The following is a 17,921-nucleotide window of genomic DNA, read 5'->3' on the forward strand; positions in this document are numbered from 1 at the left end:
GTTTTAAAATTCAGGGAAACTGAGAAAATTCTGGCATTACATTTTATGTACATAAGTACATTTTATTAACAGACACAAATCATGTTCTAATATTCACCAGAACACACTCACTGGGTATACGATGTTTAATTTTGTATTCACAATAAGTAAGAATGTAACATGAGATTCAGCTGTGTAATACTAACTCTCAACTACAACAATCCTACATTAAATCTGAGGACTTGGGTTGTGACTGTACACAAAGTTCTGTTCTCACTATTGTTGAGTTTCTCCATAGCAATAGCAAATTTTCCTTCAGAACAACAGTGTCCTCTAACACCAATTCTCCTACTCAGCCTTCCCAGGAGGAGAGTTTAAGGAGTTTTGAAAATCCTGAAAGAAGCAAACAGTTGAGAACAGCACCTACAACCAGGACTAATGAGAGCCTACCTTGACTGGTTAATTAGAAAACAAATGTGCCAAAATGCTTTACTGCCTTCCAGGTGCTACTTCATGAAATAGTCATCTTGTCCAGCTTCTGTTAGAATCACAGCAATACATCCTGTTGTGAAAAAATGGTCTTTGCAGAGCTGTATCATCCTACCTTCTTATGGCAAATACTTTCTGTCCACTAGACAGACAAAATCATACTTTGTAACCTGACAGCCAAAGGATTCAAGCTAGGAATTAACTAAGCAAAGACTATACCCTTCTGAACTTCAGCTTGACAGATACAGGTATTTATTTCTCTCTTTTGGGGGATTTATCTAGAAATCAAAAGTTTCATTCAGATGCAAAGTAATCTCAAACCTGTGGTCCTGTGAAATATTCAATATATCAATTCTGATTTAAACACATCTGATTTTATTTGCTATCTGTAATTATCTTAAATGTATTTTACAGTAAAAAGGGATTCTATTCAAAACCATGAGCCAGCCACAGCGTTCTATGATGAAAGGTAAATAAAGCAAACTGTTCTTGTGTATTCCAGAATGTTGTTTTGTTTTGGGTTTTTTTTAAAGATGCCTTGGGGCTTTGACTTTTTGAGGACAAGATTTTTGATCCCAACAGGTTTTACTTCATGCGATACTCACACATACTAAAAAAATACTGGCTATTAACAGAAATATTCAAACTCCAAACTCAATGTGACACCACTGGTCTTTCTTTAAGCTGAAAAGAGTGATGTCAGCATTTGTTAGTGTGGGGTTTCATTCCTGTAGTATTTGTCAGTATGGATCCTTTCTGTCTCTCTCAGGAAAAAGACTAAGACATCCATCACATCATCAACCTGTTTAGATTCAGTTGGAATCTCTATTTCACCATCCAGAAAAGACAGTCCTGCTAGCCTCTATACAGCAGATGCTTCATAGTTTCTGTTCAACAAAGACCTACACAGAAAATAGTTTATTCTGAAACTTCTGTGGTGGGTGCCCAAATGCAAGTGGGTGTGGATGATGCTGCTAACTGTTTTAGTATATACCATCAAAATAAACTGGCTTAAATAGCTCTCTCTGTGAAGTGGACTACCATTCTTCTAACACTGAAAGTCTTGCCCTTCAGTCAAATTTGTACTGCCTTCAACATTCTTCACAAGTCCAGGCAAATCTTAAGTTTTACTGCTTCCCATGACAAAGTGTGAAACGCAGTTACATTGTTAATGTAAAATTCTGTACCATGTACAGAACCTGCCAAAGACTGGTAAACTGTGAAACTGATACCTATTGATACTGAAATAATAAATAGCACTGGCATTAAATTGAAAAGTTCTTAAAATACACTGGTGATGAAAAAGCAGTTATGAAGATATCTCTCAAGACATTCTAGGAAGCAGAATTAAACAGAAGGAGAAAACAAATAAAGGGAGACGCAATTAAATGTAATTTACTTGCCTGTAGATTACATACTCCATATTGAAAAAATTATGTTGACATCCTCCTTTCTCAACAGAGCATCTAGTTACAAAACTTAAATGAAAGCTTCAAACTAAGATTGATGTTATGAAGTGAACTGACTTTCATTTTCCTCTAGTAGTTCTAAAAGACTATGGCATAAAATATATTTGGGCCAGAAAAAATTGTTAAACAAGAGGAAAATAAATGCAGAAGTTAAACTACCAAAATTCCACACAAAGTACACCTGATTAATAAGAACCCTGGTTAGAGCTAAAGCTGGGGAAAGTCTGCATGTGCCACAAATCACTGAAAAGATTTTTAGCGCAAATCAAGATGTCACTGATACATGTTCCAGGTGGAAGGAAGACAATGTAAATGGATATTGTTACTGCACTCACACACACAAAAAAATCTGCACCACAAATCACATTACTTTACAAAGCAACAACAGTACTGACGCTTAACTGCCCTAATCTATACATTAACAGCAAAGACACACAAACTTGAATCCACGGGGCTTTAGGCACAGCCTCCACAAACACAGTAAAAATTCTACTTCATTTCATTTCAAGATCAAATTATTGCGGTCACCAAACTGCAAGTAATAAACCCATAAGAACATATTTATCAATGAATAAGTGCAAGTGGCCATCTAAGACAGGGAGCTGAAAGCCCTCTAAAGAGCAGAAAGGAGTTAAGACTTCACTGATCTAGGCACAACACAATTACTGTACTTAAATACTGATACTTAACAGCTTAAATACCAATATTTAGTCACTTAACTCAATGGTGCTGTAAAGCATAGACCAGCTCATGCTGTGAAGAGTTATGACTAATGAAATTAAAAGATCACTAATTTACCCTAAAGGTTTTTAAAGATATCAGATGTAAGACTAAAAACTTCTGATTATAGTTAACATTGTTATCAAATAAGTGACAATAGTCCTTCCCAACAGGACTTTTGGAGATGGCCTGCTCTCTTGCTCATACATACTATAGGCAAAAATCAGCCATAGCATGAGAGCAGATTCAAACAATGCATGACAGTTTACAATGGAGGCTCTTTAATAGGTTATCGCCACTCACAATCCACACTTACATTTACAGTAGATATAAGAAAAATATTCTGCCACTATAACTCTGTTGCAGACCAATCTAGTTTATTTTTCCTAAGTGCTTTTGATTCTTGCTCTATTATATTTCTGTATGAAGTTAAAAGGTAGAGCAAAAAAATAGTACCTGCTCCCAGATTACAAGCTTTGAGGGCAATACTATCCAAATGGAAATATAAGGCCATTTTGCACTATCAACTTACTATATAATAAAACCAAACCCAAACATAATTCTTTTTATTTCTATAAATGATACTTTAAATGTACAAGGATCTTGTATTCCCTCTCTACAATTTTTTTTGTACTGCACATGGCTCACATTGATTCATTCAGTCATTAACTAGTCATCATAAAGATTAGATGAGATCCCTTGCTTGCTATTCTGCAGGACTCAATATGCCAAGTCTTTCTTGGAAGACAGCAGGGTTCCATCCTATTCCTGAAGCATTACCTAGTTGCCACTGCTAAATGGCAGTGACCTGTCCTACTGAAATAAGATAAACCATACTAAATCTACTTTCTGATAACATACTCCAATACATAAGCCTACATTTGTCATATTTTGATCAATTACTACTCCAAAGAAAGGACAGTCTCTCAGCTGTCTTGAGACTACAAAGAAGTTTCACATTGTGCTATTTAACATCGATGATTTTTTTACCTCCAAGAAGTGTTTGCAGAAAAACCACATACCTTGACTTTGACAAGTCTTTTTGCTGTCTTGATCTTGGCTTCACAGAAGGCTCCTCTATACTTTGCACTCACATCAGTGCCCACTGTGAGATAGGGAGGCTCATCAATGGCCTGGAACAGAAAGAGAAACAACTAGTTCTTAATTACTGGCCACCAGCAATATAGCTGTCATGGTCTCACCAGCTTTTGTGGACAGTGTTACACAACAGCCCAACAAAACTTAACCTGACAGCATATGTATATCATAGCAGCAGAAACACAGAACACAATACCAAGCTCATAAAATGACTACCATAAATATAATAAACTGATACCACAGCTGTCTGCAACAAGCACTACATAAGCCTCCAGCCTCTGCACCATCTGAAGACACAGCAGATGACCAGTTCTGCTGCAATGGTGAAGGCCAAACAAGTGTTTTGCTTTCTCCTTCAACTGCCTCAAGACCTGAATCTCTTGAATACACAGGTGTTTATTTCCCTAAAAAAATTACAGCTCATTTTTCATTAGTAACTAGAACTCTGAAGAGACTTGCTTTTTCACTTTTGAACAAAGTAAATATACAGGTGGGTGCTCACCAGGAGAGCAGCCCCAAGGGCAGAGTACAGTCAGATAAAGGATAAATATACAACGAAGGTGAAACGCTCCAAAAATACACAGTTCTGTAACAAGCCACAGAGGAACAGGTGACACCTAAACAGGGCAAAAAGAAACAGAAGAGAGAACTAAATGGGTTTGAGGGTAGGAGGACAACATGGGTCCAATTAGTATGCAGAGTGAGCTCATGAAGGCTCTGTTCCTTCAAAGGAGGTCTACCTTCTCTCACACAACCTCTCCTAGTGTAATATGGAGGAGGAGATTCTAAATGACTGAACTACCTCACTATCAATTCATAGAATGCTGGTCAGAAGAGAGAAGGTAGAAGGTGACAAGCAACAGGAGTGAGGCATGTTTCCAACACCTGCACACCTCCATGCAGACCCAAATAAGAGCTGCGAAGAGAATCTAAGCCCTTGTCTCAGCCCACATCATGTTTCCGCACCCTGAGGATTCAGACACAGTTTACAAGAGGCAACTCTGGCACATCCAGGCTCTCTGTGGGTAGAATATAGAGATAATCTCCTCCACAGATCTCAGAGCTTCTATTTGATGCTGATGTGCTTGCATCCAGCATCAGGTAATTTCCATTGGCTGTTTCCAACTCCAATATATCAGAAGTAAAGGCATGCGAATATGTACCCAAGTGTTTCAATGCATGATTTTTCAGAAATTTAAGTTCTGCAGAACTTGAAATTGAGAGACATGAGATGCTACAGTATTAACTCCCTATTAATGATGCTTTTACCTTGACCCTGTGTTCAAGCCTGGCTCTCATTTTCAAGTAACAGAATATATTTCAGAGTACCAGAAAACTGTTATCAATCTGCACTTAGGATCATCAGAAGCACGAATGCTCTAATTAATTCCTCCCTCTCTCTCCCCGCATGCATGATGCATAACTGCATGCAGCGTAGTAGGATATACTACTCTGTCAGCAGTATATCCATGAACATATACCCATTTGTATTCCAGACTTAATAAAACTCACCTAATGAGGTATCTATTAAGAGTGTTTGGATTCTGAAATTCATTCCCTTCTTGCTTGTCTAACAGTGTAAATGTACTTGCCTTCAAGGCAGGCTGCAATGCTTTCCTCCACTTGAAATTATGCTGAAACAGGGACTCGGTGATAAACTGGGTTTTGCTTAGTACTCTCAGTAGAATGTACTAAGTAGTGGCTGTTTTGCAAAATATAAATCTGAACAGGGGCAAGTAGTGAAGTATTCCACTGCAAAGTCAGTAAAGCTCTAAGAGGAGAAGCATCCCTCCTGCTCTTTCCAGCTCTTTAGTGAAGAAACTGCTACAATGATGATAGTATTCCGTGTCAGTTGATCTTCTAAACTTTAAAGATATAATGGAGTATTGAGATTACTTCAACAAGGCAGAGATCCCAGGTGGGCCCACACAGATGCACATACTCAGAATTCTATAAACACTTCAAGAGCTGGTTGTGTCAGTATCAGTCTACACTTCCCTATACAGCAAAATTATCTCAAAGACCAACTCATAATGTTAACTCACAGAAAATAAAGAATGCATTTTCTTCACTACTACTGAACATTAACCAAAAAAAAATAAGTTCTACAATGGTGGAAACCAAGACAATCGGAAGCTCTGGTCTTTGTTTGGAAGTTTACGGCAGAGGAACAGGCAAGTCAACAATTAAACTTTAAAACACTTATTAAGAGCATAATCACCAATATTAGTGAATACTTTACCACTACTCTGGCTTATTTCTATAAGGTTCATCCAAAAAGAATATTCATTTGAAGAACAAACGTCTGTAAGAATTTATTTCTGTTACTACCACATATTTTAATTTCAATATCCCCGAAGTTCCTTTTACAATAGCTAACTCCTTTCACTGGAATTAGTTAATATTTACCATTGCAAATAGGGTAATTTCAATTAACAGTACACATATGTACCATTTGCTTACCACTGTAAGTATGTCTACTAAAAACACAGTTACTAGAGTGGCTTTTGAGAGGAAAATTTATACCAATGAAATGCATTTCTTAAATTACCACTATGACTCATTAGAAATTTTAAAATAACCAGGTGAAATCTTCAGTGGATACACACAGGAAAATTTTCTGCAATTTCATTATTCCACTGAAACACAAATTATGTGGGCTTTTTCTCCAAAATCACTTAACTGAGATTTTCAGAATGCTTCCCCCATGCCTACTGGTAGTATCAGCTGAAAAGTGGTTGGTTAAAACAACTAGCAAGATATGATGCGTCACAGAGAATGCAAACCACAAAAGTAATGATAAAAGTCTGGCATTAATTTCAGATAATCCTTACCACTACTTTGTAATTTTCACCAACTTTAAATGAGTCACCTGTTCTCATGCAGGTTTTATTCAATTCCACCAAAATTAGATAGAGATTAAAAATAAGTATACAGCTATTTTTACCCTTCTGTTATCCCTTCTCTGCTTTGTGCTTGCGTCATTTAATAGACATCTTTACACTGAAAGTTAATATATCTTTGCTTATTTACTTTTGAAATGGTCTGGCAGGATTTGGGTTTATTCTTTCTTTGCTTTTCAGTGCCGGTTACCAAAACAAACAAACAAACAAAAAAAACCAGTCTGTTAAAATGTGGCTAAAATCTGAGAATATGATTCAGAATCTTGGAAAAGTATTACAAGCATATTGAAATTATCTTAACAAGAAGCACTGCAATGGTCTTTAAGAGGAAGGAAGAGACATAACGTTGGACTAGTCTACAATAAAAAGTACTGAACTACTTAAAATTATTTAAGACTTCATTTTCAGCTATTCTACTAGTCTCATATGTTGCTTATCTGTGGTCTCTGGGCTGCAGGCTCAGCTTCAGCCTCTACTTTATTTTAAAACACAAAGTAATCTGAATTTGCATTTACATTTTATATCTGAAGATAATCTCTTGCACTTTGTAGATAAGAATCACCTTTTCAGCACTGTATCATAAAACAATCAATAAACTTTTCCTTGAGAGGAAAACTGAAAAGTATGCCTAACAGGTGTCATCATTCATTTATAATGAGATCATGAACTTTTTTCATTCAGAGCAGCTTCACCACACATCCCAGATCTTCCCTCTCTTTTTATGTCTCTGTGCCTCCATAGTCTCTCCATACACCTTTCAGTTCACAGATCACAGAATCTTTTTGGTTGGAAGAGACCCTCAGGACCATCGAGTCCAACCATAATCTAACTCTAGCACTAAACCATGTCCCTAAGAACCTCGTCTGAATGCCTTTTAAAAGACAAAGAAGAGGAAATGGAAAGGTGAAGTTGACGGTAACGTCTAGGTTTGCTTTTTCTTTTTACTATTGGCAGTAGGCTGGTATTTACAGTCCTCATTGAAACCACCCACCAACCAGGCGCTTACAGGAGGGATCTCTGTTTTGTTTGTATTAATGACTGAGGCCAGGCTACCAGAAGGGGGACAGGTTCTGCTAGATGACAACAGAAGACAGGCATCCTTCTCCAAATGGAAACTGGTGGAGGGCTGTAGCTGAGGCCTCATACCACCTCCCCCCCCAGCGTGTGAGGCTGCAGCCAGGCTGGAGGCACAGAAGGGCTGTTTTGGAAAAAGACTGAGGCAAGACCGAGAGGTTCCTCAGCATTTGCTTAACTGGCGTGCTGAGTACTGAAAGCTGAATGTTACCAGTGGTTTGAGCAGCCAGCCACTTCAATGCACTAGCTTCAATAAGGCTGCCGGAGGAAAACCAAGCCCAAGGGATTTTGTTTAGCACCTTGGGGACGGCAGGAGAGTAGACGGGCACCAGCGTTTCTCCGGGAGCCTTTCCCTACGCCGCAGGGCACAGGTGCAGGGCTGGTGCGGCCACCCCTCGGCGGGCCCTGCCGCTTTAAGAGGAGGAGCCCAAGCCGGGAAGCTGCCAGAAGTTTCTAGCTGCCCGACCCAGCGCCCAGGGTTGTCTGCCTGCGGCCGGCCTCCCTCCCTTCCCCCGCGAAGGTGCCCGGGGCTCCGGCAGATTAAGCGCGGATTGCTGTTAAACTAAATTTGTCCCTTTAAGGCGATTGCCGGGTAAAGCTGCTCGGAGAGCTTCCCGGCAGCCAGCCGCTCCTGCAGTCGTGCCGACTCCCGCCGTCCGCCTGGTGCTGCTTCCAACCCGCACTTCGCTGAGCTCGCCTCGCCCGGGGAAACCTGAGCGGCGCCGGGCGGACCCCGTCCCAGGCGGTACCGGCAAACGGCCGCAGGCGCCTGCGAGGCGGTTCCGCCCGGCCGGCCGCGCTGCTCACTGCCGCTGGGGCTGCCGCTCCGCCGGAACAGCACTCAAGTGCTCGTTAGGTTCTGTGTCCTAAATCAACAGTCAAAAACCAACTGTAATCATTTCTGGTATTCTCTTGGGTGAGCAAGAAGGGATAAAAAGAAAAGGATTCCCTGCCGTTTTGCACCTTCTGTCAGGAAACCCAAACTAACGGGAAACTGCCATGCTACTACTATTACTACTTAATTTTGTTTTATTAATGGAAATAGGATGAGTAGTTTCTTTGCTCTCTCAATTCACAACTGCTGTACACAGACGGGGTTTTCTATGCACAGCACAGGCTGCCGCAGCTGAAAAGCTGGTTTACCACTTAAATAAGGAGCAGTCTCTAGGTGACCAGTCAGCAATTTCCACCAATTCAGTGGCTGAATTTTCTTTGGCAGGCAAAGTGGGCTGCTGGAAGGGTTCTGCTCCAGCCTTTGAGCTGATTATACTTGGAAGGACTGATAAATGGCTAGATGCCCACATCATAAAACAACCTGCACATCATCTGAATTTGGATATTTACATCAGTATTAATAATTCTGGTCTTCCAAGTGTGAGGGAGGAAACACACAGAACCCTCCAGAGCACTTTGGAATAAACATTTTAGCATTGCAATCTAAAACGGTAGCATCGTGCTTTCACATACCTTTTAAGACTGTTAAAGAGGTCAGTTTTCCAGTTTTTCCAGACATTTAGATATTTTCCATCTATGTGGGATGAAATCATCCTCACACCTCCTCTTTCAACTGTGCTGCACTAGGATATTCTAATTCTTTTGTAAAGTCTGTCATACCGTACAGCAGCTGATAAAATTGCTTTACGTTGCCTTGTGCCTACAAGCACGTATAATACAGTCTCTGTTGAATATGTTAATTCTGTCTCCTGGTCTGTATTCCTCTGCACCACACACAGGATGTTCCAAGTAAACCACATGAAAACAAGATTACACATTCAATCTAGAAACATAGCAGACATGCTTAGTAGGAAAGCCTGCAGGACCACTTTCAGATTAATACGCAAAGAGAAAACTCGGTCTGTACCTTCCCTTTGTCTTACATTGATACAAAGATTGAAAAGCCAGGATTTCAGCTTGTATAAAACATACAAAATTTGGTGTTTACCTACTCTACAAGACTCTGAAGTCAAAAAACTAGTGAAACATTTTCAAGAAGCAAAAAAAAAAGAACAAAAAAACCCACACACACTACTGAAAAGAAGGTCTTGTTTTAGTTTTTAAATGGTAATTTAACATCTCTTAATTTTCGAAAACCAAGGTTCAAAAAAAGCTTATTCAAGATTCAATATTTTCTCCCCCTTCTCACTGCCAGGCATCAAATTTATTATTGAGTTTAAAAAAGAAAATTCATGAGCCTCAACATCTATTTTTTTTTTCTCATTCATATTAAGAAAGGAACAGTGGCAAAACTTTTTTCTGCCATCTACAGTAATCTGACGTTATCTTCCAAAGGACATGTTTTCTCATGGTTTCAACATCTTCCATAATTTAACATGGAAGCACCCAGTTTGCAAGCAGAACCATCACGTACATACTTGACTATTCCAATCTAAGTCATCTTCAATCTCACAAATTAGTGGGAAAAAACATCAGTGATACCCCACTACTTCAACCCGAAACCCAGCCAGATCCTTAAGTCTTCTAGTGGCGGACTTGCCAGTGCTGGGTTAATGGTTGGACTTCATGATCTTGATGTCCTCTTCCAACCAAAATCAATCTATGACAGTGATGGGCAAAAGTTTCACATAGCCAGTAAGAAACTCCCATTCCATTCTGCAGAATTAGCAACCACCTCAAAGTCATCCCAGCAGGGTTTCAGACAGTCTGGGGTAATGAATGGTTGAAAAGACTTCCTTTTCAAAAATAACATTATTTTTTGGAAAACAGGTAAATCCAACATGTCCCAGGCAAGTTCTGAAGAACTGTTTTCATGAAAACAGGTGAGGGGAAAAAACTAACACAACAACACCAGAACACACACAAAACAATAAACAAACAAAACCACAAAGAAGACATTAAAAACTTTCTGCCCAATTACCAAGATATTTAACTTTAAGATTATTACCTTAAGTATTTTCAAACTGCAGTAAGTTCACAGAATCACAGAATGTTAGGGATTGGAAGGGACCTCAAAAGATCATCTAGTCCAATCCCCCTGGCAGAGCAGGAACACTTAGATGAGGTTACACAGGAATGTATCCGGGCGGGTTTTGAATTACTCCAGAGTAGGAGACTCCACAACCCCCCTGGGCAGCCTGTTCCAGTGTTCTGATATCCTCACTGAGAAGTTTCTTCTTAAATTTAAGTGGAACCTCTTGTGTTCCAGTTTGAACCTATTATCCCTTGTACTACTGTTGGCTGTCACCAAGAAGAGCCTGGATCCATCCTTGTGACACTCACCCTTTATGTATTTGTAAATATGAATGAGGTCACCCCTCAGTCTCCTCCAAGCTAAAGAGCCCCAGCTCCCTCAGCCTTTCCTCATAAGGGAGATGCTCCACTCTCTTAATCATCTTTGTTGCTCTGCGCTGGACTCTCTCCAGCAGTTCCCTGTTTTTCTTGAACTGAGGGGCCCAGAACTGGACACAATATTCCAGGTGTGGTCTCACCAGGGCAGAGTAGAGGGGAAGGAGAACCTTTCTTGACCTACTGACCACCCCCGTTCTAATACACCCCAGGATGCCACTGGCCTTCTTGGCCACAAGGGCACAGTGCTGCCTCATGGTCATCCTGCTGTCCACCAAGACCCCCAGGTCCCTTTCCCCTACACTGCTCTCCAAGAGGTCATTCCCCAACTTATACTGGAACGTGGGGTTGTTCCTACCCAGATGCCATACTCTACACTTTCCCTTGTTATATTTCATTAACTTTTTCCCTGCCCAACTCCAGCCTGTCCAGGTCTCGCTGGATGGCAGCACAGCCTTCTGGCATGTCAGCCACTTATCCCAGCTTGGTGTCATCGCAAACTTGATGACAGTACACTCTATTCCCTCATCCAAGTTGTTGATGAATTTATTGAATAGTACTGGTCCCAGTATCAACCCCTGAGGCACTCCACTAGATACAGGCCTCCAACTGGACTCCGTCCCATTGACCACGACTCTCTGGCTTCTTTCCTTCAGCCAGTTCGCAGTCCACCTCACTACCCAATCGTCCAGACCGCACTCCCTCAGTTTAGCTATAAGGATGCTGTGGGAGACTGTGTCAAATGCTTTACTGATGTTAAGGTAGACCACATCCACTGCTCTGCCATCATCTATCCACCTCGTTATGTCCTCATAAAAGGCGATGAGGTTGGTCAAACATGACTTCCCCTTGGTGAAGCCATGCTGACTGCCCCTAATGACTCTCTTATCCTTGATATGCTTTGAAATGGCATCAAGGATAAGTTGTTCCATCACTTTCCCAGGGATGGAGGTGAGGCTGACCAGTCTATAGTTATCTGGGTCCTCCTTCTTGCCCTTTTTGAAGACTGGGGTGACATTTGCTTTCTTCCAGTCCTCAGGCACCTCTCCCATTTCCCAAGACTTGGCAAAGATGATGGAGGGTAGTCCAGCAATGACCTCAGCCAGCTCCCTCAGCACCTGCAGGTGCATCCCATCTGGACCCATGGATTTATGCATATCCAGATTGCCTAACTGCTCCCTAACCCAGTCCTCATCAACTGAGGCAAACTCTTCCATTGTCCTGACTTCCTCTGGGGCCTCAGCGGTACGGGGCTCCTCAGGACAGCCTGTGGCAGAGTAGACAGAGACAAAGAAGGCGTTGAGTAACTCTGCCTTCTCTGTATCTTCTGTCGCCGGGGCACCCACCTCGTTCATCAGTGGGCCTACACTGCCTCTGGTGTTAGTTTTATCTGCCATGTATTTGAAAAAGCTCTTTCTATTGTCCTTGACCCCTCTCGCCAGGTGTAATTCTAAGGAGGCCTTAGCTTTCCTAGTTGCCTCCCTACACCCTCTGACAACAGCCTTATATTCTTCCCAAGTGGCCAGCCTCTCCTTCCATGATCTATAAACTCTCCTCTTCCACTTGAGCTTACCCAACAGTTCCCTGTTTAACCACACAGGTCTCCAGGCTCCCTTCCTTGACTTCCTATGTGTCAGGATGCTCTGAACTTGAGCCTGGTAGAAACAGTCCCTGAACACTAATCAACTATCTTGGGCCCCTTTACCTTCAAGCAGCCTTGCCCATGGGATTTTCCCTACCAATTGTGTGAAAAGGCCAAAGTTGGCCCTGCTGAAGTCCAGGGTTGCAATTCTGCTTGCTATTCTGTTCCTGCCACACAAGATCCTGAACTCCACTATTTCATGGTTGCTGCAACCAAGGCAGCCCTCGACCTTCAGCGCTTCAACCAGACCTTCCTTGTTAGTGAGGATGAGGTCAGCAGTGCTCCTCTACTAGTCGGCTCCTCCACCATTTGCATCCAAAAGTTATCATGAAGGCACTGGAGGAACCTCCTAGACTGTGGGTGGCTGGCTGAGCAGTACTTACAGCAAACATCAGGGAAGTTAAAATCCCCCACCACAACCAGGGCCTGTGACTGTGAGGCTGCTCTCAGCTGCCTGTAGAAGGAACAGTATCACTGCTGCCACCCTGCCCCTTAATTCTCACCCACAGACTCTTAACTCGCTCCTCACCCGTGCCTGGACAACACTCAATACATTGTAGTTCTCTCTCACGTAAAGAGAGAGATCTGCTCACACACTACAGAATCAATCTCTTACTAAACAATATTACTGAGTGTAATTAAGAGTGCAAGATTTTGCTTACAGCTCAACCTGCTGTGATTAGGAGAGCACTCAACTTTACAGTAAATAACATCTTCAGTAAAAAAACTATTACTATAGTACATTTAATGCACTCAGTTTGGTAGATAATATACATATAGTTGATTTCAAATACATTCTTCATTTATTTTCAGAGCAACCATGATGAGAAACTTTTAAAACCCTTGTACAACCTTGTTAATGAGGCACATAACTTCTCAGAGACAAATACAACATCTGAAACAAAGACTGAAGCCCAGAAAATAACTTCTTAAAAATTAAAAAAAAAAAAAAAAAAAAAAAAAAAAAAAAAAAAAAAGGAAATCCATTGCCCCATCTTCCATCTCCCAGAAACGAGAACACTGCAGTGGGAAACAGAAAGAATTTTTCTGGAGATTTATAAACTACAACATAGAATGAAGGGCAGTGATGTTTTTAATATAAAAAGGCTATTGCAGGAAAGCCCAAGAGTGTGCTCAGGACAAATTTTCTTCTGGATGAAAAATCAGATTTTGGCTTGTTTTTGTTACTGTTGTACATTTCAGAGAAAGGCAAAACTAATATTTTTGAAATTTCCAACAGAAAATGGTTTAATATTATCAACATTTTGCCCACAAATAAAAATACTGTAGGAACATCATGCTCAAACAGAACCTTTCTAAATTAAAAAGGGGGGGGGCACAGGGAGCTTCTCGTTATGAAACCTATTTCAAGTTTCAATTGAAAATCTACAGAAAGTTCCAAGTAACACCTCACCAGTCTTGTAAGCAAATATTTATACAGCATATAGTTGTGGCATTTCCTCTTTTCCTTCTCTCTTCCTCCCACCCCCTGAAATTGGAAGTTACCAGAATCCAGTGGACAGACATCCAATTATTAAACCAATTTGTGACAGCTTTAATGTTCTCTACAGGTGCAAAGGGGGTATTTACTTCATTTCAAATTATTCAGTCAGAACAGTTCAATGCTTAGCTTATTTAAAGTTCTTAAAAATGTGAAAAGGTGCAAAAGCTGATTTTCTTCTCTGTTTAAAAACGAGCTATGTAGAAAGGATTTATAGCTTCTAACATCACGAAGGATCAAGTGACCCAAAAAAAAGGTTCAATTCAGTAACCACACAGCTGATACTTCCTTTATTTAACGTAATTGTTTTAAATGCAAAATAGATTTTCATTATTTTTACTTATCTGTATAAAGTTAAATTTGTATAGAATTAGTAACACCACTACTTGTTTTGGTTTTGGAACTACACCAAGTTCATGGATACAGAATTATAAAAATATTTTAACTCTAGTCAGAGAATGAGAGAGATTTCAAAGAAAAAGATTTAAAACTCAGTTTATCCTAACTGTTATTGAAGAACAACTTCATTCTCTATCAGAAATTTACTGAGTAGGGTCATTTTCAAACATTGAAACTGTAATTATGGCACTTCCTACTCAAAACAGACAATCCAGAAAAAATACAGTATTTCATGGTTTGTTTTTGTTGTTTTGTGTTTTCCCTACCACATTGAATAAAAACCACTGAATTCCAATTCTGTTCCTAATTTGGTCACAGACTTCCCGCACAACAATGCAAACCAGCAGGCACGTACCAACTTTCAAGTCTGCAGAATGGGGCTAATGCATATCTTCTTACTCAAGGGAAAGTAGGCATTCAATGTTTCTCTGCTACTTCGAGATCTAAGAATGGAATTCTGTATTCTCTCTATCATTATAGCATATCACTCTATAAAATGTTTTATTTAATCAATCACTCGTGAACTACTGATCAGTCTCGCTAAAAATAATGCCAATTCTTTACAATTCCTTCTGTAGGTCTTCTCTTGTTCTGTATTGCTGAAAAACGACATAAAGGAAAGATACTTTGAATGCCTGTTCCTGCTGTTTATCTCTCTGAACATAAGATCTTTTTGGATGTCAATCACTGGCATAGCTACCAGACTTCAATTTTTCTGTAAGGTTTAACCAAATATTCAAACTACTTAGCATTATAGTTTAATATTGCAAATGGTGCAAGTTCATTAATTTTAGTCAGACTTTTTTGATATGTTCCAAGAGAAGTCTGAACATTAAGCTTCTACATAAGTATAGATTAAAAAAAAAAAAAAAGTAACAATTAACTTGAATTAGGAGCTTCTCAGTTAAGACTTTTTTAGTCACAGATATCTGAAAGACTTGTTCCAGATTTCATGTGTTTAGTGCAAGAACAAAAACACATTCAGGTACGAAGAATTTTAAGACCAAAAAAAAAAGGAAGCAATCAATAATATGTTTGTTATTAGATGGTAAAATAATTTAGTAAAAAGAATGTCCTTGACACCTGTTTTGCACTTGAAAATATATTAGATTAAATCTTTCTCTTGACTTCTTTTTTCAACTAAAAGCTTCAGATAATGCTTAGGAGCCTTGTTTAAATTATTCAGTCGGGATAACTTGCCTCAATTTTAAAAATGTGCCACAATTCTGTCTAAAGATGCTGCTTATGCTATGAAAAACTTGAGACGTTTCAAAGCACTGAAAAGAATGATATGATAATGATATGCTTGTGTTCCAAATGGATTTGAACAAAAGATTATTTGATAGTTTAACCAAACAAACCAGTCCAGGCTGTTCCTGAACAACATGATCAAGTGACTAATATAGGACCATATGAAGTCTAAAAAATGAAGAATGAATCTCAAGAGAAAAATAAAACATTGTTTTTAAAACCATTTGATAATGCTTTGGCAATATTTCTAGTTCCACTCAAAGATAATTTAATGATTGTTTTCTTTTTAATGAGTTAGTTCGAAAAAGAAAAAAAAAAATAACCAGTGTAACACTATATAGAACAGAAAAATCTATGTATGTGAAAGGAACTGTTTGTATCATTTTGGTTGACACAAAAATATAACAATCTTTTTAGATCGTTAAAACTGATAGCAAGAACAGGAATGGTGAATAGAAATTAAAATAGGATCATTTTCTAAGAATATTGAGTTTTTTCACCGAAATTGTAGCATGTTAAGCTTCTGTTTATTATAATAGATTTTTAAAACTATTTTCTATCATGTAGAGCTTCAGAAGTAAATTCATAACAATTTGAAAACCTGAACCTTAAAAAGAAAAACATAATACACCATAAACCATGACTGCTTTTTCTATAAATACAAAAGAAAATTTCTTGCCTTGGATTATTTCCATACTTAGCACAAAACTTTCTAAGCAAATTATTGGGACGGAAATGGGGGGGAGGATTTATTTTTATTCCTAGATTAGAACAGAAAGAGAAAGCTGAAGGGATGACGTACTCATCCAAAACAGCCCCAGGAGAATAAGATTTCTCAAATGTTGACCCAAGTCAACTCACTAATTACAGCTAGGATTTTCTCAGTCTTGTAATGTTTAAATATGTATTGATAAAATTATATTCTGAAATTCTAAAAATTTTAAGACATTATGTTGTATACTTGTATTAAATCATTACTATAGCTGATCTGTAATTTAACATAAAGGACTTTTTAAATATCACATTAAAAATGTACCAGAATAACACATTAAATTACATAATTACTCTGGTTTAAAAAAAAAATAAAAATCACATCTAGCCTTTGGATTTGTTTTTTGTTATTGTTGCTAACTTGTAGAATGATGGGCGAGTATCAAAAGTAATATTAAAGCTACATACAACTGTCAACCAATAGGCAACAAAAAAAAGTAAATATGAAACAAACTGAAAATACAGTATTTTTCTTATTAAGAATCAATCCCTCCTAAAGGCAGATTATTTAGTAAATTAAGCACAACCGATCTACACATCAGGACTATGCAGAAATCCAACTATTCAGGAATTACGAATGTGTGCACTGTGGTTCTAGAGACAAAACGTGTTTGTAGCAGCCAGCTGTACACAAGAGTCTGCTGAAAGCACGGTAATATAAAATGGCTAACACTATAGACCAACATAACAAATTTTAGACAGGAGAGGTGAGATGTTTAACTCTGCCCTACTCCCTCAACTGCTGCCTAGTCATTCAGTGTAAAACTGCTGGCCAAGGACAAGACATTCAGACACGACTATGAAAATGAGTTTATAAAATACCTACAGAGTGTCTGAAATAACTTGATCTAACCACTTAATCGAAGACTCAATTAGGATGGATGAGATTTCTGGGAAAAAACAAACAAAAGATTACATATAAAAGGTTATCAAGGCCATTCCTCTCAGTAGGATCATTTTAGCTGCATTATTCATAACAGATGTCTGTCATAGCTATTCTTAAATTCAGAAGTGAATATTTCACACTCTCTGCATACAACATATTCCAGTGCTTACAGAGTTTTCCATAACATCTCATCTAAATACTCCCTGCTGCTGTTATTGCTTGTCTTATCAATACTGCACACGGAGACCAGTGTGCTTTTGCTTTGTGGCTTTCAGGAGATGCAACTCCTTAGAGTAATCTCATCTCTATAAAAAACAACCAACCACAAAAGGTTATTGTGTCAATTTTACCTACAGGCCATATTTTTAAGACACCCTATACTTCTAATTGCTTTCCTCTGGAGTTTGATTTAATTACCTCACATACTTCTTCAAGT

The 17,921-nt window shown here is 39.0% G+C and overlaps 1 protein-coding gene across 5 annotated transcripts in view; it reads right to left on the reverse strand.

Annotated features, from left to right (window-relative positions):
- The window catches only part of ARID4B (AT-rich interaction domain 4B), a 93,146-nt gene that overhangs the window by 55,742 nt on the left and 19,483 nt on the right, over positions 1 to 17,921 (reverse strand). For all 5 annotated transcript variants that reach the window (XM_065059719.1, XM_065059718.1, XM_065059715.1 and 2 more), the window contains exon 3: positions 3,680 to 3,790. In XM_065059719.1, the coding sequence (XP_064915791.1) occupies positions 3,680 to 3,790 (111 nt within the window). The remainder of the gene's footprint in view (positions 1 to 3,679; positions 3,791 to 17,921) is intronic.

This window comes from Columba livia, chromosome 3, assembly GCF_036013475.1.
Source record: "Columba livia isolate bColLiv1 breed racing homer chromosome 3, bColLiv1.pat.W.v2, whole genome shotgun sequence".
NCBI classification, from domain to species: domain Eukaryota; kingdom Metazoa; phylum Chordata; class Aves; order Columbiformes; family Columbidae; genus Columba; species Columba livia.